Below are 27,019 nucleotides of genomic sequence, written 5' to 3'. Positions count from 1 at the left end.
TGCCTGATTTGAGTATCGACAACCTCCTCACACATTACATCTTAAGATAGTGACTAAATAGAGATTCCATGACTTCAACACTAGTTGGGGTTTTTACTCCTCCACCTGTTAATCTTTTGCACAGTTTACTGTTTAGCTGAGTAGAGAACACTGCAGACTTTGGGAGATTGTGCACCATTTTGTGTGCAAAGGTGACCCCACCTCTCACAAGTCAGACCAATTCTGCTTTTGGTGGTGAAAGCAAGGAATCTTCCCAAAGGTGAAGATACTGTCAAAACACATCTTCTGGAACCTGGTGATCCCCCAAATGTCTCCAACAATGCAACAGCCCCATGATTAAAAATCATTTTAGGCAGCCTTGTTGGTGAGTTCTAGTTGGGGGCTACACGTACTCTTGTACAAGGAAGATGTAGCAGCTGGTGTCACCTTCTGTTTTCTCAAAAGCTGCTGAGCATAAATATTTTTAGAAGTCCTTCTGTTCACTCATGAACAGCTCTGACGTAAGTCTGGAATACTGATAGTAAACTGATGAAATGGGTTCTTCTAAAGTAGATATTTTAAAAAGGATGGTTATCTGAAGTTATTATTTCCATTCTTATCATTTTAAACTGCCACAAGAAACAAGATATAATTTAAAATAAATAAATTGTGAGAAGACGAATTTCACTGAAGCCTAATATGGACATCCTAGAAGATTTATAATAGGTTTTGTTTTGTTTGTAAAATCAGGTTTACATCTATGTTATTTCCAAATCTTATATTTCTTTTAATAGTTCAGGTTAACCTGTTTTAAAATTACTTGTTAGACATTAAAATGAAACTTTTGGTTTACCTTCCAAATGTAACTGAAATATTTTAACCAGCCTTGTAAACAATCCATTTGTAATAGCTTGCATTTTTTTTTAACTTGGCTTGTCAGTTAAAAAAAGAAGAACAACAAGCTTGACTTCTACAAACCAGGCAGGCAGAGGAGGAATAGTTTATTTTGTGCATCATCTGCTGAATGCTGCATTTCTGTGCAGACTGCAAAGAATAAACTTTCATCCTACTGCAGATAACATGGAAGCTACAGTGCTTTCCAGATGTATTTTCACCGGCCCTTCTTGAGTTTTCCTACATTTTTTCATGTTACAACCTAGGAATGGAAATGGATTTGACCAGGACTGTTTTGAATATGTATGTGCCTTTAAATCACCTCTTGATAAATGGGAGACCACATTAATTTCATAGGGTTTTCTTAGGCAAGGAATATTCAAAGACTGTTTGCTTTCCTATGAACTATAGTCTCCAATACCTGGTATTTCTTGGTTGTCTCCCATCCAAGCACTAACCATAGCTGACCCTGCTTAGTTTCCAAAATCAAGTTGGAACTAGTTCCTTTGGAGTGTTTGGGTCAATATATTATTATATTTGACACCTTCACAGTATTGAGTATCTTGTGCATATCAGGAGTTAACAACTGCACTGATATCACCATATACACAAGATACTCAATATTGTGAAGGTGCAAATATAACAACTGTAAGAAAAAGAAAACAAAACCAAACTTGCACTGGTTGGTTGCATAACAAAACAACAAACAAAAATAGTTCCTGGCTTACAAGCTAAAACAGTGCTTCTCTGGCTATCTCATGTAGGGGACTAGCAATTATTTTTTCCCATTGTGCCAGGGACTGGCACAAGCACCATACTGTTTCCCATTGGCTATAACTGATTTTTTTCTTTTCAGGAAATTCTTTAGGGATTAACAGCCAATGGTTCAGGGACCAGCACTGTGGAAAGAGAAAACATCAAAAATTCAAGGAGGCACTATTGTAGACACCTGAGGGCTTTAGCTCAGGGTGGAGAAGTGCAGCCCATTGATCAAAAGGCAATCAAAACCCCAATCCCCCATTGATTTTGGAGCAATTTTTAATCCACATTATCTTAAAAAAAAAAACAGTTGTAAATGCAATGGTTTACCTTGCGGTTCAACATTGCCCACATAAGAGGATCCATTGTTCCATTTGCAATTAGATAATGGATATTCACAGAACTGCACTGTCCAATCCGATGCGCTCTGTCTTCTGCTTGTTTTATGTGTCCAGGATCCCAATACAGTTCAGCGAAAACAACATGAGTTGCAGCAGTAAAAGTTAAACCCTAAACAGAGTGAAGAAACTAGTATTTATAAATCACCTTTTTCCAAAAAGTATACAGCAAACTGTCATGAAAACTCAGAGACAGTTGTAGTTCAAAAAAGTAAACATTAAAGCAATAATTTTGCTGATGTTTCCATCTTTTTCATCATTTCACTAAATATAGATAAGAATATTAGAAGCAGCTTAGGGAAAATGGAATAAGGTTACATAACTTGGATACTGAGCTGTCCTTGTCCAAAACGAAGGGCTAATTCTGTTCATGGAAAGGACTATGATCAACAGAGGTTCATTCTGGGGAAAGACTGGGAAGGAAAGTTTTTGTCATTTCACCTTCCACTCTGTTGGCCTCTCAGTGCAATTTCTCATACTGTCTTGGAGGACCTGGTAATCAACTAGAGTATATTTTCAGGGAACTGAGGCTCATAGGGGGACTGGTAACCAATTAGTAAGCACACTATATCTAATATTTTTCTGGTACTGCATTTTAAATTGATTTTATTTATTTATTTAACCTATTTTTATATCACCTCTGAGCTCATAAAGGCTCCCATTTCATTCACTGGGTATCCTGGAAGGAATTCATTGAAGGCATTTGACTACAGGTTAGTCTCCCTTATCTGAAATTCCAAAATCCCAAATCCTATACTCCAAAATCCAAAATTGTCCAAATGTGTGTCAGGTCCAAAACATACTGCAAAAATAATCCAGTTCGAGACCGTTTTAACTGCCCTGGCTCAATGCTAGGGAATTCTGTGAACTATAGTTTCGTGACTTCTCTGTCAGAGAGCTCTGGTGCCATAATAAGCTACAATTCCCAGGATTCCCTAGGACTGAACCAGGCAGTTAAAGTGGCCTCAAACTAGATTATTTCTGCAGTGTGTTTTGGACCAGAGACCTTTGGTTTTTGATGGTTCGGTGTACCCAAACTTTGTCTCATGCACAAAATTATCAAAAATATTTTGCATAAAATTACCTTCAGGTGCTGTGTATAAGATGTACATGAAACATAAACTAATTTCATATTTAAACTTGAGCCCCTATCTCCAAAATATTTCCTTATGAATATGCAAATATTCCAAAATCCAAAATGCTTCTAGTCCCAAGTGTTTTAGATAAGAGAGACTCAACCTGTAATATTTTGATCTGTTTACATGGACTGAAACAACATACTACAACATTCCCACAAGAAACCGAAATGAGTTTCTGTTTCTACCTGAGTTCCACCAGGAAAATGACTGACAGTTTTTAAGCCACATCAATCTACACTGGTTTCTGTACGAACATGATTTCCCACTCCATATTGATACCAGGAATGCTACTGTCTTACAGCTTGGCAAAATGGTGAATTCACCTCTTGCAGATAACTTTATCTGGGATTTTCTTACACATGAAATGACCACACCAAGACAATTCATAAAACTCTTTTACTTTTTTTTATGTGACCGACAATAGTGTTTTTTTAAAGGCAGCAGCTCAAATGAACACTGCTCAAGTGCCACAATCATTAGCTTCTTCATAAAAGAAATTTAGGTTCTTGTATATTTTCTTACCTGACCTGCAGCCTGAATGCTCAGTATGGCCACTCTAGTATCTGGATCCTTCTGGAATTGGTTGACAAGGTTTATTCTTTCTGATGAAGCTACACTTCCATCTATTCGAATATAACGAGTCTATAACACAAGTAGTAAGACAAACAATAACCTGGCACTGAAGAGTAGGAATCCTTGGGTTTACATGAAAGTTAAAGTTAAATGATCAGGAATTGCTGGTCTAATTTATAATCACGAGCCAGGGTATTATGAGACTATTTCAAAGTTTCCCCTACATCCTCCAAAAGAACTGGAACCAGGCTCTGGGTTCACTATGCCTCCTCTTCAAATAGAGAGACATTACAAGCTGAAATTTCATCAATGTACATTTACTTAATTGTATTATATAAAGAGCTTTTACCGTGTTTTTTAGAGTGAAATCCATATCAATAAAAAAAGACAGTCCTTTCCTCACTTTTACAATCTAAAACAAACAGACCACATGATGCAAAAGAAAAGAGGAACAGGGAAGGGAAAGAAAAACAAGAAAACTCATGCACCACTTCTTAATATTACATGGTTCTTAGACTGAGCTGCAATGCTGCATGACAGTAATTTTTCTTCTCATTTCTTTCTTCTCAGCTGAAATGAAAACAGCTGAAAGAAAGAAGGAACCAAACTCCATTGTCTTCTTAGCAGAGAAGACAAAGTGGTCCTGCTTCCTGTCTCTCTTCTACCTCAATGAGTGCTTGCTGAGAAATAGGATTCTCAGGAGGGCTAATAGTAGGCCTGCTTCCCTTCTCTGCCACAGCTATACCTGGATGGCACTTGAGATAGTACAGTTTGCTGCCATGAGTAGCTCATACACTATAGTTTAGTATGGATAGGCTGCACAGATGCAGGAATCCCATGAGTGTGAGTCACAAAGACCACAAAGAAGAATCTATAGTTCAGTATAGAAAGGAGACAGAAATGGGGGTAGGGATAAACAGGAGAAGATGAATTATTTAAATTTCTTACATTTTGTTACACTAGAGGAAAAGTGGAAATTGTGCAGCCATGCACCAATACAGATATTGTCAGACTGCTATGCCCAGTGTTCCTACCATTGGCTATGCTGGCTAGAGTAGGTGGGAGATACAATCCACCAATATCTGAAGGCTGCACGATTCCTAACCCTGCAAGAGAGTATGAAACAGAATTGTACGACTAAAGTTCCACAGAAAGGTGGGATCAGAGAATAAATGTGCTATTATGCTTGCAATGTTAACAAACAACAACAACAAACTTTATTACAGCCATTTGGCTAGCACAATTACAAAATTCCAATTTAAAACATAACTTAATTTTATACCACAGGTTCATGTACATGCAGATTGGAGAGTATAAACAAATGATAGTTTATAAAAAGTAAGAATAGGACTGTATGATTAGGTAAACACACAATAATGAGTAGGTTGCAAATCATAATGTTAACACAATGCCCAAGATGCTACAGACATCAACTTGTGAGTAAACCTTTAACAAATGTATTTGTCATCACTGAAAAGAACAAATACATGTGTGTAATTAATAAAAGTTTTAAAAGGCTGTTTAGCTAAATAAAAAGAGACATAAAGGAATCCACTATGTCCAGAGACTTAAAGGAATCTTTGAGACATGCATGAAATAAAAAATTTGTAGCAAAAGCTTTTGTGCACTTCACCACATAAGATGCATGGACTGAATCCCCAAAAGCTTATGCCAGAAAATTCTTCTCAGTCTCAAATGTGCTACAGATTCCTTTATGCCTTTTTATGCTAATAAATTGTACCACTTTCAATACTGACCAAATGAGGCACACTTACCTTGCTTTCTATAACTGCTTCTGTACATGCCTGGAGCATACTTAAGTGATGAGCAAAAACTAGAAACTTAAGGTTGTCATTTTCCAGCAGCATTTTGATATAATCCTTCACTGCTCCTGCCTAAAACATACAAAGAATGCTAAATTTTCTTTGAATAATAAGAAAGGAAGTGTTAAAGGTTAAAAACATTTGTGCTGAGGTGCAAATTAAAATAGCACTGATACAAAATGTTATTTTCTTTTTATGTTCTCCATTAAAACATCCTTTAAAGCACACCAAGTTAATAAAAAGCAATCCATTGCACCATATTCTGTTACAAGTGTATCTTATAGATCTACATGCACACATCTACAAAAGGGTGGATTTATTATTGTCTGGTCCATGAAGAAAGACACTTCTGCTTGTGCAAAGATGAACACTATTTCTAGCAATACACCATCCCTTCTTGTCACCCCATCAGGCACACCCCACACTTCTTCCGAGAATTCTAGCCTTCAGGAGTAACCTGTCCAGGGTGAGAGTAACAGGAGCACAAAGAAATGCCTGAGAAAGCCTAGTTCTGTAAGCAGACCACCACATCTGGTTTTCTGAAACACTGAATACTTCTACCAGTACAGGTCCACAAAAGAAAGGATACATGGTAATCAAAATAAAACCAGCATCAAAGTATAGTATCCATACTTAAAGTATCTTTCTTGGCACCAGCTATTATTCTACAGACAGTTAAACATGGGGGCTCTTCTGCCTGAAAACCTGGGGCCATCTTCCAAAGGAACAAGACTTTTGCCTTATTATAACCAGATAATTCTGCTGTTTTGATTCAGAATGGTGCAGTGGTTTAAGGACCCTGGGAAACAGAGGTTCAAATCCCTTCTTAGCCATGGAAACCTCTTAAGTAACTTTGGGCAAGTCATACTTTCTCAGCCTAAGAGGAAAGCATTGGCAAACCTCTGAATAAATGTTGCAAAGAAAACACTGTGATAGGATCACAGTATGTCTGAGTTGACTTGAAGCTAGATAACATCCACAATAATGTTGTGGTTTCTTGGATCAATAATCTAGAGAAACAGGATTAGACTTTTGTGGGTAGAAAATGTTCCCATCTGGCGAAGGTTTCCATGAATGAAAGTGGGTGAAAAAGATGACTTTCACAGATTCACCACGTCTTCCTGAAAATCTTTTGGGTGACCTTGCACAAAAACATGAGAGGTACTATTGGGAGATTCTGCAAACATAATCTCCCATCCTATATCCCTTTCCAATAGAAGCTTATACTGGACCAACATTTTTTGTCTAGTATAAGCTTCCATTCCAGTGTATGGAAAGTGTTTATTCATGCAAGAGCACCTATAGATCCAACCCAATATTCAGTGCCACAAGAGTTTAACATTTTATCTGAGTCTGGCCAACATATAAGGATAGAAAAAACACTTTATATTTGGGAGCCACAATTCAGACAAAATACACAGAAAGATTTTTGTATACTTCTAGACTGTAAATACAGGCACAAGTTGTACAACTCTTACAAGAAATGGTTAAGAGTTGCAAAACAATTCAAAATTACCTTGGCAATGGCAGTCTGTTTAAACATCCGGGTAATGAGGCCCATCACCTGGACAAAGTCACTTTCTGTAGAATCTAAATGTGAAGCCCTCATTAATTTCTCCCATTCTTCAAAGCTAGCATTAAATTCCTGCATGGGAGCATAAAACAATATTTAGAGGCAAAAATCGTGAAAGGGCAAAACAATTACATTTCTTCTGAATATATTTCCTCTACTTTTGCTGGAGAAAAGAGAACAATAGCTCATAAATTTGTCAGCTTCTTCCTAGAACAATGTTACTGTAGAGGGAAGACAGTCCCTACTGAGTATAGCAGCCCTAAGGAAAGCAAGGAGTAAAATATAACAAAGGAACTCATCTTATATTGATCGTAAATCAACATCTGAAACTATTTTCTGTTAAGTGTCAGAGATAACAAAAAAGTGCTTCAAAATATTACAATGCAGCCCCAAAACAGTAATATACTTTTACCGTGTCATGGTTGATTATTTCTGCATATATGGTAATCAAACAGTAAGTTAATGTGCTTATTCATTATTTTAAACTATTTAGATAAAGTGAGAGTCAGTGTGGTGTAGTGGTTTGAGTTTTGGGCTAGGGCTCTGGGAGACAAAAGTTCAAATCTCCATTCACCCACTGGGTGACCCTGGGAAACCTATATTCTCCCAGCCTCAGAAGAGAGCAATGTCAAGCCCCCTCTCCACAAATCCAGCCAAGAAAACCCCATTATATGGTGACCCTAAGGTAATCCTAAGATGGAAACTTAGGCACACAGCTTGGGTACAAAACAGCATAAGACAAAGTACTATTTTAAATATGGGAAAGGCTTGTAAGCATCATGTGAGAAGTTCATGCTTTCTCCTTGTTCTGTAGCATGAGGAACCTTTGAAATTTATCAATGGGACTCTTGGCCACAGAAAACATCAAAAATCCCATTGAGTATGTAGTATTAATTATATTGGTTTTTTGACAGGGACAAATGTTACTGAAGTGGAATTTAACTGGCAACACACACACACACATACACATCTTTAAGAATTTGAAAGATAAGCATTTACTCTAATAGAAATATGGCATTCAGTGCAAGAAATGATACACATGCCTTGTTTCTGTGAACAACTGAATGTCGCATTTAGCAAAAAGTGTTAAATAGGCATGATCCATATTAGCATGTCCTTGAAGTAAAGGTTTTCCCCCCCGACATTTGTAGAGGAACAGCAATTCAGAGGAAACTTCCTGCTAGAGGAAAAGGGCACTGTGGCAATTTTGCCTTCTGCTTGCAGCCCCGAGTACTAGCTTCCAGGTCTTACAATGAGTGATGAAAGCACTGGGCCCACAGAGGAGATGGCACCTGGCATGTCATCCCACCCCATTCCTCTACCATGAGTGGAATTCTGGCATGTTCCAGTCTGGATGCAACCAAATACTTAAAGGAAAAAGGGGCAAATGCTGCCATAAGGTGCAAATAATCACCTAGAAAGAGATTAAAGGCTCATATCTAAAAGACACAGTCAAGTTCCTAAAGTGATCTGCAATATTAACTATTCAAACTGTCAGAGAGAAGAGAAGAGAAGATTTCAAATATCTGAAGGGCTTTGCTGTGAAACACAAAGGAAGCTTGTTTTCTGCTACTTGAGAAGGTTGGACCAGAACCAATAGATTCAAATTACGAGAAAGAAGATTTAGACTAACATTCTGAAACATTTCTTGACGGCAAGAGCTATTGAGCAGTACGGCTAGGACGTGAATTCTCCTTTCTTGGAGGTCTGTAAACAAATGACCATCAGTCAAGGATGCTTTAACTGTAGCTTTCCTACCCTGGCAAGTGTAAACAGCCCTTGGTCATCTTTCTACAGTTCTATGATGGATGGGAAACTGTAAGTCATACAGATGTATATGAAGTATTTGAACCAACGGGCAGAGAGCATTTACTAGTATGAAAAGTTGTACTTAGAACACCTAAATGCAAACCAGACTTCTAATCAAACTCTCTCCCCATTTTCCTAAAAAGAAAACAATAAGGTACACAAGCAATTTACCATTCAGTACACAGAGATTTGCCCTCACCCTGAAAAGAACAGGATCAGTGTTAAACACAGTGGTTTCTGCTAAATCAGAATTGTATTTTTCAGAGAATCAGTTCTTTTTTAATAATAGAGCTTCATGAATAGGTAGTCATGTACCTGAACCTGTGCAGGCTAGTGTAGTGAGAGATTCTGGAGCATGCTTGTCTGTGTACTTTCTTCAGACACTATACCCATGAAAATGAATTATAGCCATCATCACCTCACTGTTATTAGAGTAGCTCCTTGCCAGAAGCAGAAAGGTTGTTAACCAGTACGCAAGCTTACCGTAGCAGCAGTTTTGGGAAGATCAAAAGGAATTCGCTGTCTGATTTTAGGTGGTAACTGGGTTAAAACATCATTCTTCAGTCTCCTGATCATTACATTACTGAGTAACTGGTGCAGTTCATCTAAATTTGAAGCTCCTCTACAGTCCCACTGTCGCTTTTTACCAAAAAATCTGAAACAAGACAACAAATTTAAATCAACACTTGCTAACATTTGATTTAACAAAAAGGAGGGGAGGGCACATAAACAAATACTAGATCAGCATTCAACACCTCTACAAAATAAGGCAAACATTAAACTGAGTATCTCGATGGATTCTGCATATGAAGCACTGGTGATCTCTCAGTAATGTTTTAGGTACCTTAGAATAAAATATAACTCCTGCTAAGCCATGGCTCCTATATAAAACAGTGGTATCAAAGTTGTCTCTTTAAGTGGGAAACAAGCATTGCATTGATTTTTCCTGTCTGTCCCAGGTTTGCTTTGACCCGCAAAAGCAAGACAGATTCAAGACACACACGAGAATTCAGTATTAAAGTAAATACAGTTGCCACTTGGTTTTCATGGTGGATCCATTCTGGATCCCCCCCCCCCTGGCGAAAGTGGGAAATTGCTTATATTCAAGCCTATTGGCTTGCATGGTGGTGCGCCCCTGTGGACGCACCCCCCATTTTCTCCCCCTCCATTTGCCACTCGTGAACGGGTGAGGGATGCGAACTTCAAGTCCGCAAAAATGTAGGGGGGACTGAACACTGCTACCACATCGTGCTTTTTAAAGGGAATGGATAAAGGCTGGCCCACCAAATGTTTTCGACCTACAGCTCCCATCAATCCTAGCCACCACAGCCAACAGTGAAGAACATCAGGAGTTCTATAATACCTGGGACACTTTGCCTACCCCTGGTTGTAATGTCATATACACTGTCTCAGTCCTGTCATGAACAAAGTATTGTCCAATAAATCTGTAATAGCAGGGAGAATAATCTAGCAAGGACAAGAACTATGCAGGGACAAGAAATATGGGGGAAGATTTCATGTCCAACCCCCCCCCCCTAAAACACATGAGCTCAGGTGTGAGCATTTTGTACCCCAACCCAGAATAGGATGCTACTGAACTATCTACAGTCAGCCCTCTGTATTCACAGATTTTGTATCCATGGATTCAACCATTCATATCTTGAAAATATTTTTTTAAACAATCCAAAAAGCAAACCTTTTATTTATTTATTTAATGAACTGTAACATTGTGTTGTCGGATAGATTTGTTTTTTCTTTTTAAATGTAAAATTTAATAAAGATTATAAAAAAACAAAAAAACAAAAAACAAAAAGCAAACCTCAATTTTTGCCATTTTATATAAGGACACCATTTTACTACTTCCTTTTAAGTTACAGAAATAAGGCTTCGTAGCCTAGGCCCGTGGCAGCAAAACTATTACAGTGGGCCCTTGCTTTATGTGGGATCTGTTCTGGACCCCCCCTCGCGTAAAGCAAATATGACTTAAAAGCTTGGATATAATGGGGCTCATGCTTGCTGTGCAGCTGTGTACACACTGCGTGGCCGCACACACCATTCACAAGCCCGACTGGATATAATGGGGCTCGTGCTCACTGCACAGCAATGCGTGCTCGCAGGGCGCACACCCATTTCTCAGGCAACTTCAGCGTATGCTGAAAGCCGCCCATAAGGAGCCCACGTATGGCGCGGGCTCAGTGTACACGTGTGCCCTCATTTTGGAGGGCACATGGAAAGATGGGAGGGCGAGAGAAGAGCTAAAGACCCGGGAGAGTTGAGGAAGAGGAGACGTTCCTCCTTTTACCTCCCCTGCCCTTCCAGACCTTTAGCTGTCTCCAGGGAAGTCCTGCCCCTGGATGTCCTGGAAGGCAGAAGTCCTGCCCCTGGAAGTCCCACCTCTGGTAACATCCGGTGCCAGAACACCTTTGAATTTGGCCACTCAGTCCCTGAAAGGTTCACCATGAGCGGCCTAGGCTTACAATAGCATAATTCCTCCACAAATAAAAGCAAATGTTAGGACTCTGAAATCTTGTACTTCCAGTTATAGCAAACAGAACTGATTGCTACTTTCAAGGTTATGCCCGATTAGTAGCACAGCTTAGAATAAACATGTTAAGAGTAACATTGATTCAAAACATACTGCAGAAATAATCCAATTTGAGCCTGCTTTAACAGCCCTGACTCAGTGCTAGGGAATCCTGGGAATTCTAGTTTATTGTGGCCCCGGAACTCTTTGAGAGAGAAGGCAAAACGTCTCACAAAACTAGTTCCCAAAATTCCCTAGTACTGAAGCAGGGCAGTTAAAGCAGTCTTAAATTGGATTATTTCTGCAATGTGCTTTGGACTATTGTGAATGCAACTAGTTACTTTTTCAGGCAAAACAAACACAATAAAGTCACGATTCTAAAGTAACATAAAAGATAAGAAGTTACTTTACTGGATTAATGAGTAATAGTTTTTACTTCCTTTCAAATATGACTTTTAAGGGGCTTTTGTTGTGGTATTTTGACACAGGCTTACATCATTTTTTTTTATCAATTCTGCTTTTTCTCCCTCAAAAAGGTAACAGTAAGAAACAAAAAAATTAGTGAGCAGTGCAACATGCAACACTATGAGTTATCTCTTTAACACTGCAATGAGCAATGGCAGCCAATCATTCTCAAACACTACAAAGAATAAAGGGAATGCGTAACTTTTAGAAATGAAATTTCCAAGTTCTGATCAATAGGTGGAGAAAAAGAAAGGAAATCACAGTACCTGACACGTGCATCACAGTATTTTTTTGCATATTCAGTCCATGTCCCAAATTTTCTTGGGCAGAGTGCTTCAAGTTGCATAAAAAGCTGTAAGCAAAATAATCACAAATATACTTGATTAAGAAGCCATAAAACGTACTAACAAAAGTCTTAAACTCATGCATTTTCCTTCTAGGAGCATTATATTTTTCAGTCACCATCAAGGGTGCTTCTCAAATAATGTCTACAGCACTGCTGACGAAGATACTGAGATGCTACACCCACACAATGTAACAATTGTTTTTAATGGTTTAGGCTAATGAACATTTTTTTTCAAACACATCTTCAATAAAATAAGGGTATGGCTTATTACCTTTTACCCTTTAAAAAAACAAAAACAAAATAGTGTAAAGCGATCCCTGTCAGTAATGATCCATTATTGTTCTATATCCTTTCCTTGAGGGGAATTTTGCCTCACGGGCAAACAATATGTTGTCACAACAGTTTCAAAAAATGTGATGTGCACTAAATCCTTGTTCAATCCATATGCAACTAAAGATCTATCTGAACTATACTTTGCAAAGGCCATATTATATATTGCTTCATTTTATGCCCTATTCAGAAGACAGGGCAAGTCAAGAATCAGCAACAGAGTCGGTTTTCCCCACTGCACTTCTATGGCCTCACTTGTTTGCTCTTTTCCTGGTTTGAAGCATCCGTGGTTGCTCTCCCCCCCCCCCCCAAAAAAAATGCAGGTTAACTATGATTGACACAAGCAATATTAGTTGAAATTCAGGCTTCTGTATAAAATTGGGGATCAAGACAAGGAATCTGAGTGAGAAAAGGGAACAGGAAGCAAAAACACTCAAAGCTTGTCTCAATAAGCCAGTATGTTTTGTGTGACAAATAAACTGTGATTTTGAAAGCGAAAGGTGATTTACAGAACCTCTTCAGGTCTTCCTAAAGCAGGAGTCCCAGTGAGGAGAATGGCGCGAACAGCATTCTGCACAATAGGCAATAAAATCTTGCTACGGGCTGAATTTCTGGATTTCATGTAGTGGGATTCATCAACTATTACTACTTTGAACTTCTGCTTGTATAGAGTATCTATCAGAGTCTGTGCATCTGAAGTAAGCAGCCCATAACCCAACACAATCACTTTGCTTGTAGATACCCTCCTACAAAAATGGGAAAAGAAAATTATTTAGTCGCCAAATAATAAAGCAAACTTCAAGGGACAACTAGTCATAACTCAAATTAATATGATTTAAGTGCATAATAAAGCCAAAGTCTCTGAACTGTAACATTTCAAACAGCCCCAGTTAAACAGCAATCAACAGACTAGGTCAACCAATTATTGAATTGACTTATCAGTAGGAGACATTTTTAAACAGAAAATACAATTTCTTAGCCTCTGAATTTATGAGAGTTAGACTATCTGGGTCACATACGGCTCATATGGAGACTGTGGAGGCTTTCCATGTGGCTCACATAGGTGCCATGGCTATACTTTTGCCATTTGAGTGACAGACCAAATTCAATAATGCAGGGGGAAATGAGAGAATCATTACCATACACCACCATCCACATCATAATTGTGCTCTCCCACGCAACTGAATGGTAGGCTACATGAAGTGAACACCACCAATTTAAGTAAACAGCAACTTGTTTGTGTACACTAAGCATCCCCCCCATTCAAACTGCACACCTCCTTCCCACTCAGCTGACAGAGAATGAGAAAAGCTATTCCCAACATCAATCAGCTAGAACCATTGCAGGGGGAAGAGGGTACCCATGAGATGTCAGTACTCAAGAAGGGGAGATTTAAACCTTCTCATCATGGATTTTGAGAGGAGGAGGAAGTATGGGTACACAAGAACATATTTGTGCACAAAGGTTATGTGGGAACACCTCCTCTCCCCCATTTCTCTTTCAGTTACAGAAGATTTGCTACCCTAGCTCTAAATTGTACGATGTTTTGTACCCTTGTTGTAACCCGCTTTGATCTCTTTTTGGAAAAGTGGGCTATAAATAAACAGTATTATTATTATTATTATTATTATTATTATTAGGTCCTTGTGAATTAATGAAATAAGGAATGAAAACAAATATTAACATTCCTTTCCTTTTTACACTGTGACATAAAGACCTATATTCAATTGAATATAGCAGGCCCTCTGTATCAACAGGAATATGGAAAGTCCACAAATTCAGTAGGACCCTCCTAGTTGTGACTAACAACTGAATGTAGACCAGGGATAGATAAAGTGCCCCTCCCAATGCTGTTTTTATTTTAGGTACCGTACTTGACCCTTTCAGATGTCCTGAACTGTTAGTTATTTGACACACAAAAGAGCGGGTTGCCTCTCCTGGAAGATTTCAGGAGCAGCAGTTTACCTTTAAGGTACTTTTCCATTCCCACAAAGCTTTCAGCCATTTCTGGATGTTTTGGTATTCTATCTTGCTTCCCTCTATTCTAAGAGCAGAAAATTGTCCCCTCCCTGATTTGTTACAGTTGCCCACCCATGATTTAAAGCAAGCTTTTAAAGTAGCAAAATGAAATCATTTTGTGCCCACTTACATAGCTATACCTGGGGTAAGGCCATTGCCAATATGCCACTCACCAAATGTCAGTTTTATTCTGAATGATGATTGTATCTTCTGGAGAGAGGTCTGGAATCCATTTCTCCATCTCATCGACCCAAGGATACCTCAGTGATGAGGGCACTACTATTAATAAAGGCCATTCATTCTTGTAGTAGTAAGATACTGCTATTGCTTGGATAGTCTTCCCCAAGCCCATCTAAGATGAAATCAGAAAAGAGGAAGAAAACAGTTTAGAATTCTTTAAATGAAAGGAAGAAAAAATGCACTAACCATATAAATTGTTTACACAGGTTCAAATTAAATTTAACTACTAGCTCTGCAGTAAATTTGACAGCACCTGAGTAATCTGTCAAAGTAACATAATGTAAAAGCAATCACATCTTCCAGTTATAGAAGTGCTAAATGAAAACTTTTGAAGCCATTGCCACTTAAATTTTTTTAAATTAAATTAAATTATTTTCTGATTAAAAATAATAATTGTAAGCCGCCCTGAGAGCCATTAGGGCTGAAGGGCGGGATATAAATACCTAAATAAATAAATAAATAAATAAAATTCCTTCCCCAGATAAAGCATTATTTACTTAAAGGATGATATACTTGCCTACTGTACTGATATACTTTGGTACCCACTGGGGTTTGATTCCAGGATCGCCCGTGGATAACAAAATCCGTGGATGCTCAAGTTGCATTAAACATTAAAAATAATGACATAGTAAAATGGTGTCCCTTTTATAAAATGGCAAAATCCAATTTATATTTTTTGAATATTTTCAAGCTGTGGATGGTTGAATCCATAGTGGATACGGAGGGATGACTATATTTCACTGGGTAAAAGTTAGACAAGGAAACTGACTAATCAGTCAAGTCCCTGGCTTTATTAGTGAGTAGTTGGTGGACCACTGAAGCAGCTGTGTGCTCCATCTCTTGCTCCCTGTATTGAGACTCTAACACTGACATAAGTTTGAAGGAGTCTGGCTTTGTGAGCCTCTCCAGGGATCTGGATCACATGCCATACAGTCTCATCACCAGGACATCTATAGTATTCTTGTTTGTTTTTCAGGGTTTTTTTTTTCACTCCTTGGTTCACTGCCATGAAAAAGTGGTAAAGAACAAATGTAAAGGAAAGGGTTCCCCTTCACCAAGGTCACAAAGGAAAAGGAAAAATGAAGGTCTACAAGACTAGCAGACTAAAAAGGGTAGTGAAAGATGTCTAATGGACAAAGGGCAGAAGGAACTTTTCTGGGTGAAGCAAGCAAGGAACTGTGCCCTTGCCTCACCTGGGAAGCAACTGAAGCACAACTGCTTTTCAAGATGTCTCCCTCAAGGACAACCTAGAAAAGACCCTAAGGCGAACCTATCAAGGGGTTTTCTTGGCAATGTTTGTTTTAGAGGTTTGCCACTGCCTTCCCCTGAGGCTAAGAGCATGTGACTTGCCCAAGGTCACTCAGTGGGTTTCATGGCTGAGCTGGGAATTGAACCCTGTTCTCCAGAGTCATAGTCCAACACTCAAACCAACACTCAAATGCCACACTTGCTCTCTCAGCTGGTATAGACCACTGCTTTTCACAAATTTAAATTTCTGGAAAAAATGCCCCTGTTTTCTATACTTTTCTACCTCTCAAAAGCTACCACAGGAAGCCTCCATCTATTGGAAACGAAGACCCTATACAGACAGGCCAAAATAAAGCTGCTTCAGGTCACTTTGGAGGTATGCTATTTAAATGATGCATGCTTACTAAGAGTCCAGAAGCTGCACCAAAGCCACGATCCAGTCCTAAAGACTAGAGCGCAGCTTTCGAGCAGCTTCTAGACTCTTAGTACGCATGCATCATTGAAACAGCATACCTCAAAAGTGGTCCTAAGCAGCTTTATTGTGGCCTGTCTGTATGGGGCCAAAAGGTTGAAAACTGAGTATTATTTTAAACCTTGTGTTTGTACCTCAGAGACAAACAAAAACAAATGAAAATAGCAGAGACTTATATAGCCCAGTAATTACTTGATACTTCCAATCTCATTTGTCTTCTTAAAGGCCTTCCTTTGTCACTAGGAAAAGAAGCAAAACAAAAATACTAAAGAATCACGTGAAGCTCCAGAGAAACATGTTTTTTTGTAATGCAGAATGGTGGCATATGTGGGTTTAATTATTACAGACAATCAGCACTAAAACCTATACTTACTTCAAACACTGGTTGCTTGGATTTTAAGTAAAAAAAATGGGTATCTCTGTTTTTAACACACTAAAGTGGCTTAAACTGCCCAAAAATAGTTGTAAAAAGACAATATTATTTCCTTATCTGGAGTACCCTCATCCTTCCTTGGAGTTCTCTTAAACTTACAAGCTAGTTCCAAGTGAAGTTGATCCTGCTGCATCAACCTCTCTGTATCCTACAAAGTTATCATTAAAAAATAATTATTAAAGGACAATGGCTCAGCACATGCAACCCAAAACCTCTCTCCTACCTATGATTTCTTGATGACATCTTTGTGCTTTGGTCACATGGAAAGCAATCACTTGAGGAGTTCCACCAGGATTCCAGTAACATTAACCCTATCATCAACATGAGTGTGAAACAATCCAACAACAGATTCACTTTCTTGACACCACTGTGCAACTGCACAATGGATATCTAAGCATCACACTCTATTGAAAACCTACACAAAGTTACATGGCTCCAGTTTCCACCTAGCACACACTAACAAATCTATTGTTTACAGCCAAACCCTCCAATACAACCACATCTGTTCAGACCCACAAGACAGAGACTCTCAAAACTCTTGGATTTACAACAGACATTTCTCAAACTACCCATACCCACCTAAGAAGGTGAAGAAATAAATTGACACAGCAAGATTAACCATCAACAAGGTGTGACCTTGGGCAAGTCACATGCTCTCAGCCTCAGGGGAAGGCAATGGCAAATCTCCTTTGGACAAATCTTCCCAAGGAAATCCCATGGCAGGTTCTCCTTAGGGTCACCATAAGTCAGAAACAACTTGAAAGCACAGAACAACCATTTACAAGACAGACCAAAAACATAAAATGACAACATCCCTAGCGGACACCAATCATTCCCAGTTAAGACTACTCATACACATCATCAACAAAATACTACCAATTGTGGAGAATAACACAGCCCTCACACAAACTCTGGGAGGCAGGCCTTTATTGGCCTATAGCCTCCAAATCTTAAACAGCTATTCACTTACAACAGGATACATAACATGGATTGTAACACAGGGACAAGACCCAGCCACAAACCCAAATGCCAGTTCGGTCTCCTCATCTACGCTGAGAGCAATACCACAGGGACCAATAGCATCACTCACAACATCAGACGCACATTTAATTGCTCTTCCTTCAATGTGATATATGCCATCCTAATGCCAGCAATGCCCCTCTATATTCAACATTGAACAACAGGACAATCTCTGTGCAAAAGGATTAATGGACATAAATCTAACATTAGAAACAGCAATACCCAAAATTCAGTTGCAGAATATTTCACCCTTCCTGGACACACAGTATGCACTAACACAGAACTGGAAACATCCTTATCTAAGGAGGAGGAGTTAAAGGATATGAAGAGTTTAATAACCCTGTGCCTCATATCTCTTGTGTGTCTGATGCAGATTTTGAGAGTCCTGAAGAAAGATAATACATGTTCCAACCTTTCAAAGAGATGAGAGGGGATGGGACAAAAAAAAAGGAAGGAAGGACTAAAAAGAAGGACTAGTAAGGGCTTTTAGGACCAAGTGTAGCTTCCAGGTAGGAAATCTGTACACCACTGGGGGCATATCCACAATTGTGATTAAGTGAGAGTGAGAGGGAAGACATGAATGCTACATGTCTCTTAAGAATGTCAGGCTTAAGGTCGTACTTGATTGCAAAAAGGAGAGCAGCTCCATCAGTCCCACTGTTTGAACTGACAACTACACCAGAGGAAAAATGTTCATAATACAAAATGGATAGAAGACTGTTGAGAAAATAATAACCCATATCTGGAGGACATCTATTGCTTTTCCTGAGACACCATTTCTATGGCTCCTATGAGAAATCTGTAGTGGCATTATCCACGAAAGCTGAATGCAATCTGAAGCAAAGCCCTATGCAGGCTCTGGCAGCATATACCAGCATTATTAAGTCAGTCTTCTACAGAGAAGATGGAGGCCCTGGCAAAGGCAGGAGACATCATGGCTTTTTAAAGAGTCAACCCAACATCTTCTTAAGGGGCCAAAGCTCTGAATATGAGTGCAGCTACAGCAGCATCTACAAGAGGAACTTTCAGATCAAAGCCTGCAACTCCCAGAAGCTCTAACCAGCACAGACACCTTCTACAGGACCTCCCAGAGAAGTATATGGGTTTGCCAGGGCAGGGGGAGAGTTGCACACTTGAATAAACTTTCTAAAAGAAATGGTAAAAGAAAATATAAGAAAGAGAGGGAAAGACACAGATAGAAAGCCACTTACCTCATCTGCTATCATGCACCTAGAGGACAAAATATGAAAGTTAGAAGATATGTACAACTGTGATTAAATAAATCATGCATTCCATATTAATTGAATTATTATTCAGAATATATAATATACACTCACACTGAATGTTATCACTGTCCAGGATACAAATATTTATATGCCTAATTTCAAGTGTCCAAGGGAATGTTAGACTTCTATTTATTGAATAGCACTATTTACATCCACCCACAGTGCATAGCAAACTTGTTCAACTGAAAAGAGGATTTTCTGATAGGGCATGGAATTACTTTTTCAAAAGTGGGAAGGGGATAAAAATATCCCAATGGGAATATCCAAGTTCTTGCTTCCCTTTTAAAGCACAATTCCATTTTCCACCGCATGTCTTTAAATGTAGTGATTAGTCACTGGACTTGACACACTGAACATACTGGTCATCTCATGTGTATCTGGAAAATGAGTATGTTGTACTGGCTAGAGATGGTTAAACATCCAGGAGATCTGGGTTTAAATCCTTCCCATCCCCTACTATAAATTCAAGTGGGCCAGTACGATCTCAGCCTAGGTTTGGTTGTACTCAGGGTAAACTGGGGGACACAAAAATGAGTTTGTTAGCTGCTGGGGACTCATGAGATGCACTCTCTACATCTAGATTAGCCTGTCCCTGTCAGGGATTTGAAGGGTTAAAACACAGCACACAGGGAAATGCTTGATGTGTGTGTGTTTGGCCATGAGCATTCAGCAGAGTGGCAAGGTTGATCAAGCTCAGCTGAAGCTCATTGTCTCAAGGACACTTCAGTGCCCAAGTGCACGTAGCCATGGATGATGAAACCATGTGTCTAGATTGCACAGGAGACACATGACATGGTTACACACCTGAACTCACTGGGTTTGGGAGACCACATGGTCTGGAGACGATATAAACCCAGGGGTTGCAAGGGATAGCTTGTGGGTTTGTAGAAGGAGTTGGATTGGTATGGTTTGGAGTTTTAAAGATCTGTATTTGTATAATAGCACTGTGAATAAAGAGCACTTTGGGAAGGACAGGTTGCTTACCTGTAACTGTATTTCTTCGAGTGGTCATCTGCAAATACATACAAATGGGTTTTACTGCGCCTGTGCAGTGCTGTTCGGAAACTTCTAGAATCACTGGGCAAAGTTTACTTTGCAACATATAGAAACTTTTTGGCGGTAACCCCGCCCACCCGTTATAAGGCCCCTGCCTTCCCACTCTTTCCCCAGTTCCGCAATTTTTTCCGCCAAGCAGGCGATGGAAGAGCCAATAAGAGCAGGACACTGAGGGGATGGACGGGTGGGATTTGTATGTATTCGCAGATGACCACTCGAAGAAATACAGTTACAGGTAAGCAACCTGTCCTTCTTCTTCGTGGTCTCTGCGAATCATACAAATGGGTTTAGACTGACAAGCTTAGGTATGCGGCGGAGGGAGTGTCCTGAGACCAAAGCTATGGTAAACCAAAGGTACATTTATTAGGACAATAAACACCTTGAACCATAAAAGGAGTCAGTCTTTTTGTTCTTGCACAAACCAAACATAGCAACAACATTGCTAAACCTGAGAAGGGGAGATAAGGTCGTGCAAGACCCATCCCATTGAAATTGTGCAAAGCATCATTCAACAGAATGTAAACGCAAAGGCATTATATACACAAATGCTGAAACACAACCATCAGTAGTGCAATCAATGCAACCCTGAAACCAACACAGCCCTCCCAAAAGCTGCGTCTCGAATAGCTCTGGTGTCCAACCTATAATGTTTGATAAAAGTCAGAGGTTGGGACCAAATAGCAGCTTTGCAAACATCCTCCAAGGGAATCCCCGATAGGAATGCAGAGGATGCTGACACTGCCCTTGTGGAGTGGGACCGAACCCTGCCAGGGAGAGGTTTGCCCAGGAGTTCATAGCAGAGGTGGATGGTACCGGCCACCCATTTGGAAAACCTCTGCGCAGACACAGGCAACCCCTTTTTCGGTTCCGAGTAGCATTGGAAAAGTCTCTCGGACCGACTGGAGGCAGCAGTTCTGTCCAGGTAAAACGCCAGCGCTCTCCTGACATCAAGGGAGTGCAGGCTCCGCTCCGCATCCGAAGTCGGATTGGAAGCGAGGGTCGGCAACACAATGTCCTGGCACATGTGGAAAGCAGACACAACCTTAGGCAAGAAAGTGATGTCTGTCCGCAGGACCACCTTGTCCTTGTGAAACCTCAGGAAGGGCTGGTCCCTCAGCAAGGAACAGAGTTTGCCCGCACGGCGGGCAGAAGTGATGGCCACAAGAAAAGCGGTTTTCCAAGTCAGTAGTCTCAAGTCCGCCGTGGCCATCGGTTCAAAGGGCTTGGATTGGAGTGCGGACAGTACCGCCTCCAAGCTCCAAGCCGGCGCCGGTACCGACACAGGAGGATGCAAGTTGGCACATCCCTTAAGGAACCCCTTCACCAAGGGATCCCTAAAAAAGGAAGCCCTCCCCCCGAATTGGTACTTAGCACAAATGGCAGACAAATAGCACTTGATGGATGCGAGGCACAGCCCCTCATCCAAGAGCGCCATCAAAAATTCCAGCACCACTGGAGTGGACACCTGAGCAGGAGACAAGCCCTTTCGATCAAGGAAGAGGCTAAACCGCTTCCATTTCAGGGCATAGGACCGCTGAGTAGAAGGTTTCCTTGCAGCCAGGATCACCGTCCTCACCGACTCCGGCAGGGCGGTTAGGGCTGTATCTTCCAGGCCACCAGCGGCAGGTTCACGATGTCCGGGTGCAAGATCTGGCCGTCCTGGATCGACAACAGGTCGGGACGGAAGTTGAGGAGGAGGAAGCATCTCCTGGAGAGGTGGAGAAGGGATGCGAACCACGGCTGTCTGGGCCACCACGGGGTGATCAGGATCGCATGCGAACGGTCCGCTGTCATCTTGGACACCACCCTGGTGATGAGAAGGAAGGGAGGAAAGGCGTAAAGCAGCTCTCCCGTCCAAAGGAAGGCGAACGCGTCTCCGAGGGATCCATCCATTAGCCTTCTGGAGCAGAACTGGGGACAGTGGCTGTTCCACTCGGTCGCGAAGAGGTCGATCCGGGGGGTTCCCCACCACTCGAACAGGTCACTGACCGTCTCCGGATGGAGCCTCCACTCGTGGCACACCGAAGAGGATCTGCTTAGGCGATCCGTCAACTCGTTGTCCTCTCCTGGGAGGTGAATTGCCTGGAGGAGCACCTGGCTCTGGATGCACCAGTCCCAGATGCGAAGAGTGATCTCGAGCAGAGTCCTGGACTTGGTGCCTCCTTGCTTGTTGATGTAATACATCACGGTAGTATTGTCCGTCCTGAGGAGGACCACTTTGCCTGTGACAGTGAGCTCGAATGCCCTCAGAGCCTTCTCGGCCGCGAGCATCTCTAAAGCATTGATGTGGAGATGTTTGTCCTGGGCCGACCACTTGTCCTTGACAACCAGGTTGAGCAGATGGGCGCCCCAGCCTTCCAGAGAGGCATCGGTTGTCAGAGTCAATTGAGATTGAGGCTGATGGAAGGGCATCCCAATACAGACGTTGCGATCGTCCAACCACCATCTTAGGGAAGTGGCCACCGGCCTCGGTACCGTGAGCCACTTTGATGGAGGGTCCTCCATCGGAGAGAAGACTGAGAGGAACCAGGACTGTAGCGGGCGCAGGCGAAGACGTGCCCACGGTGTCACGAAGGTCGTTGACGCCATGTGTCCCAGAACAACTTGGACGTCCCTGGCCCTCACCCTTCTGTGGGAAATGCAAGGCTTCAGTGATGCTACTAACGCCTGGAAGCGGTCCGTAGGAAGGAAGGCGGAGCATCTTTCGGAGTCGAGGATGGCTCCGATGAACTTGGCCTGCCTGGCTGGAGTGAAGTGAGACTTCTCCTTGTTGACGACCAGTCCGAGAGAGTCCAACAGATGCAAGGCGAACGAGATTGCCTCTCGGAGGTCCTGTTGTGAGTCGGCGACAAACAGCCAGTCGTCCAGATAAGGGAAGACCCTGTAGCCTTTCTGGTGGAGGTATGCTACCACTGGAGCCATGCACTTTGTAAAGACTCGTGGAGCCGTGGCAAGGCCAAAGGGAAGCACGTTGTAGTGGTACGCGGTGGAGCCGACGGCGAAGGCGAGGAATCTCCTGTGGGACTCCCGAATTCCAATGTGGAAGTAGGCGTCCTTCAAGTCGACCGTTGCAAACCACAGGCCCTGGTATAGGAGAGGCAAAATAGAAGCCAAGGTTACCATCCGGAACCGGCGGTATTCGAGGAAGAGGTTCAAATGTCTCAAGTCCAAAATGGGTCTGATGCCGCCATCTGCCTTCGGTACCGTGAAGTACCTGGAGAAGAATGCCCTGGAACAGTGTTCGGAGGGTAACGGAGAGATTGCCCCTTTGAGAAGCAAAGCGCGCACTTCGTTGAGAAGGGTGTCCGAGGGGGGGGTGGTGGAAATAAAAGCTCCGGTGGGCGGGAGCTCTTCGAACTCGAGGGAATAGCCCCTACAGACAATGTCTAGTACCCAGGAGTCGGAAGAAATAGAGGCCCAAACGTTGGCAAAGGGCCTAAGGATGTCCAAAAAGCACAGAGGAGAGGCGAAGTGCGCGGGAAGTTTTCATGTCCTCTTCTTGCCTTGATCGGGGTCTTGCCGGCGGTTTTTACGGTACCGGGAAGACTGATTACGGCGGCCAGAAGACGAAGAGGACTGGGACGGGTACCTCTGGCGCTGGGAGCCCTGCTGATGAAACTGGCGGTCCTGATAGGAGGACCTATGGAATTGACCTTGTTGCTGTTGCCAAGGGCGAAATCGCTTGCGGAAAGGGGATGGAACGGGGGCCGACATACCATGTTTTCTCGCCGCCGCCTTCATCCTGAACTTTCGATTAAGCCTATCGTCCGTCTCGGCATGGAACAGGCCCGAGTCATCGATGGGCATGTCTTCAATGGTGGCTCTGACGCTAGAATTGAGGTCCGAGCCCCTTAGCCAGGCGTGCCTCCTTAGGGCGAGGGATGCTGCCATGGCCCTGCCCGAACACTCCACGACATTCCTGGACGCCGTGATGAGCCAGGTGCCAATGGAATGGGCCTCATCTCTGATTTCAGTCAGAGTCCGTTGCACCCCGTCCGGGACGTCCAGCACGATCGGGGAGATGCCCTCCATCAGGGTTTGGACATAGGCGCCCATACAGGCAGTGTAGTTGGTCGCCTTCACAGCCAACGCAGCCGCTGCATAAGCTTTCCTAGCCAAGGCATCAATCTTCTTGGCCTCCTTGTCCATTGGTGACGCCGCCTGACGCTGCGTGGAGACCTGCTGGGCGCCCTCGACGATAGCCGAATTCTGGCGAGGGTGTGAGGTCAGCCATGGTGAGTTCGGAGCCGAAACCCTGTAGAGGGACTCAATCTTGCGTGGCGGGCCAAGGAGTGAAGAAGAGGCATCCCAGGAGCACTTGACCAAAGTCTCTAGAGACGGCAGGAACGGCACGAAGGGTGTCGCGTGGACTCGACCGCGAACCCTGCGCTCAACCGGGTCCTTGGCTTCCTCTTCAGGATATGAGAGCTCGATGTCCAGAGCCCTGGACATCTTAATAACATGCTCCGCAAACGACCTCACATCATCCGTCGGGGAGGCTATCTCTGGGTGGTGAAGGAATTGAGGGGAATCCCGAGCAAGCTCCTCTTCACCCGAGGCATCATCAGAACCGATGGGGTCTGGTTCCGAATCCGAAGAGACCAGCTCAACAGCAGCCACAGGCCTGGTGCGTTCAGTCGGTCAGGTCACGGGCAGCAAGGAAGCGGCTGAAGACGGCCCTGGTCGGTCAGTGCGCTCCTCGGGTCGGTGTCGATCCTGACCATGAGCACGGTCTTGCTCACGAACGCGGTCCCGAACCGAAGTGGGCTTAGCCAAGGCGACGTCTCTCGGAACTGGCAAAAAGAACTGGTCAGTCTCCGAGTCGTAGAAATATGTAGCATCATCGAGCTCCCGAGCCGGTGAACGCGGAGCAGGTGAAGGGGATCTCGCTGGAAGGTCACAAGGGTCCTCATCATCTGAGAGGAGAAAGGGGAGCGCTGTCGAAGCCGACGGAGCTTGAACCGAAGATGATTGGGCGGCGGCCCCACGGTCACGATCCCTTACAGGAGAGTGGACCTCGACAGATGGTGTGGTGAGGGAAGCAACCATCACCGGGGAGTCGGGACGAGGACGCTCTCGATGATGGGCCTTGCGGGACCCAGCAGCCTCCTTGGGTGCGGCCAGTCTCTTGGATGGAGACTCTGACTGCGAACTTGGGTGACCACTAGATGACTTGGCCTTCTTAGCAGAAGAAGAAGATGTTGAGACCGGGGCCGATGATTGCCTCTTTTTGCCAGACTTAGGGCGAGCAGGTGCATCCGGGGGAAAGAAGAGGATCGGTGACTCCGAGATCCTAGCCACTTGTCCGGCTCCATCTTTTTTCCCGGAGGCGGGCTCCTTCGGGCCCGAGGCATCGGGTTCGGAGGCGGCCCTTCTCGAGACGGAGTCATCAGGTTTGGAGGGCTTGGAATGGTCCGACGATCCCGACTTGGTCTTGGCCTTCTTGGAGCTGGAAGAAGTCGCTGAAGCCGCCTTATGGGACCTCTGGTCGGAGGCCGCTCGGTGGGATGACCCCGATGTCTCGGAGGGAGCTCCCTCTTCGCGAGGTGGAGCAGAGGCGGCAGCAGAACCCAATGACCCTGATTTATGAGGGTGCTTAGTGGGTTTGGAGGTGGCACTGGGCTTAGTGGAGCCGCGGGCCACAGGGGGTGCGGCGTCAGAAACCCCCGAATCCAGCACCAGCGAAATAGAGGGAGGTGCGCTGGCCGGGCCATCACGGGCCGGGAGAGAAGGAGCCACAGCAGAAGCCGAGGGGGCCGAGGCAGGGCGAGAATCCCCCTCCCGAATCTTGCCCTGGGCTATTGCGGATGTCAGCCGCGATTCCCGGTTCTTCCGGGCTTGGGAAGACATAGACTTACAGAGGCTGCAAGCCCTGGGGTCGTGGTCCCGGCCGAGACACAGCAGGCAAGAGGAATGCGGGTCTTGTACAGGAACTTTTCCTCCACAGACGTCGCATTTCTTGAAAGGAGGAGACATCCTTTATCGAAGTCGACAAGCCAAAACAAGATCCGAGATCCAAATCGAAGTACACGGTCCGAGGTCAAAAAGCACAGGGGAAGAAGAGAAGCCAAAGTCCAGAAAAACAGTCCGAGTCAATTAGAACCAGTGATCCAAACAAGCTAGCAAGAGCGAAGTTCCAAACAGCAACCAGCACGGCGGAAAAAAGGAACTGGGGAAAGAGCAGGAAGGCAGGGGCCTTATAACAGAACTTTTGGGCGGGGTTACCGCCAAAAAGTTGCTATATGTTGCAAAGTAAACTTTGCCCAGTGATTCTAGAAGTTTCCGAACAGCACTGCGCAGGCGCAGTAAAACCCATTTGTATGATTCGCAGAGACCACGAAGAAGAAACTTAGTTTCTCTGGTGGTTTATCAGTAGAAGCTATAGCATCGGTTTGCTGTGTGTCCCCGGAGGATCCTGCATTGCTGCAGTTCCTGGAAGACATCCAGTTGCTGTCATCCCAACTTGGACTTTGGAGCCATGCTTCGGCTTCTGGAAATTTGCCAGCTCTGCTACAAGGGTCTGATTTAAACCCAGGACTCGTTTGAGTTTCTGACAGTGGTTGTTGGACCCCAGCAGTTGTGCTGACAGTCCCAACCCAATGTCCTGCAGGTACCTTGAACTGCAACTCCTGC

At 43.1% G+C, this 27,019-nt stretch overlaps 1 protein-coding gene across 4 annotated transcripts in view; it reads right to left on the bottom strand.

The window, feature by feature from the left end:
• The window catches only part of ZRANB3 (zinc finger RANBP2-type containing 3), a 105,901-nt gene that overhangs the window by 22,401 nt on the left and 56,481 nt on the right, over positions 1-27,019 (bottom strand). For 2 of the 4 annotated variants that reach the window (XM_089520124.1, XM_089520125.1), the window contains exons 4-12: positions 19,256-19,274; positions 14,805-14,983; positions 13,127-13,358; positions 12,203-12,288; positions 9,431-9,602; positions 7,082-7,210; positions 5,518-5,637; positions 3,692-3,811; positions 1,963-2,142 (exon numbers count right to left, since the gene is read on the bottom strand). In XM_089520124.1, coding sequence (XP_089376250.1) covers positions 1,963-2,142; positions 3,692-3,811; positions 5,518-5,637; positions 7,082-7,210; positions 9,431-9,602; positions 12,203-12,288; positions 13,127-13,358; positions 14,805-14,983; positions 19,256-19,274 — 1,237 coding nt within the window. Of the gene's footprint in view, positions 1-1,962; positions 2,143-3,691; positions 3,812-5,517; positions 5,638-7,081; positions 7,211-9,430; positions 9,603-12,202; positions 12,289-13,126; positions 13,359-14,804; positions 14,984-16,783; positions 16,831-19,255; positions 19,275-27,019 lie in introns of those variants that run through there. The other 2 variants (XM_089520126.1, XM_089520127.1) reach the window with 2 other exon arrangements.

This window comes from Sceloporus occidentalis, unplaced genomic scaffold (assembly GCF_023333645.1).
Source record: "Sceloporus occidentalis isolate IW3139 unplaced genomic scaffold, rSceOcc1.0.p SCAF_4, whole genome shotgun sequence".
Taxonomy (NCBI): Eukaryota; Metazoa; Chordata; class Lepidosauria; order Squamata; family Phrynosomatidae; genus Sceloporus; species Sceloporus occidentalis.
Note: the sequence above shows the minus strand (reverse complement) of the source record. Positions and strands in the feature narration are given on the sequence as shown.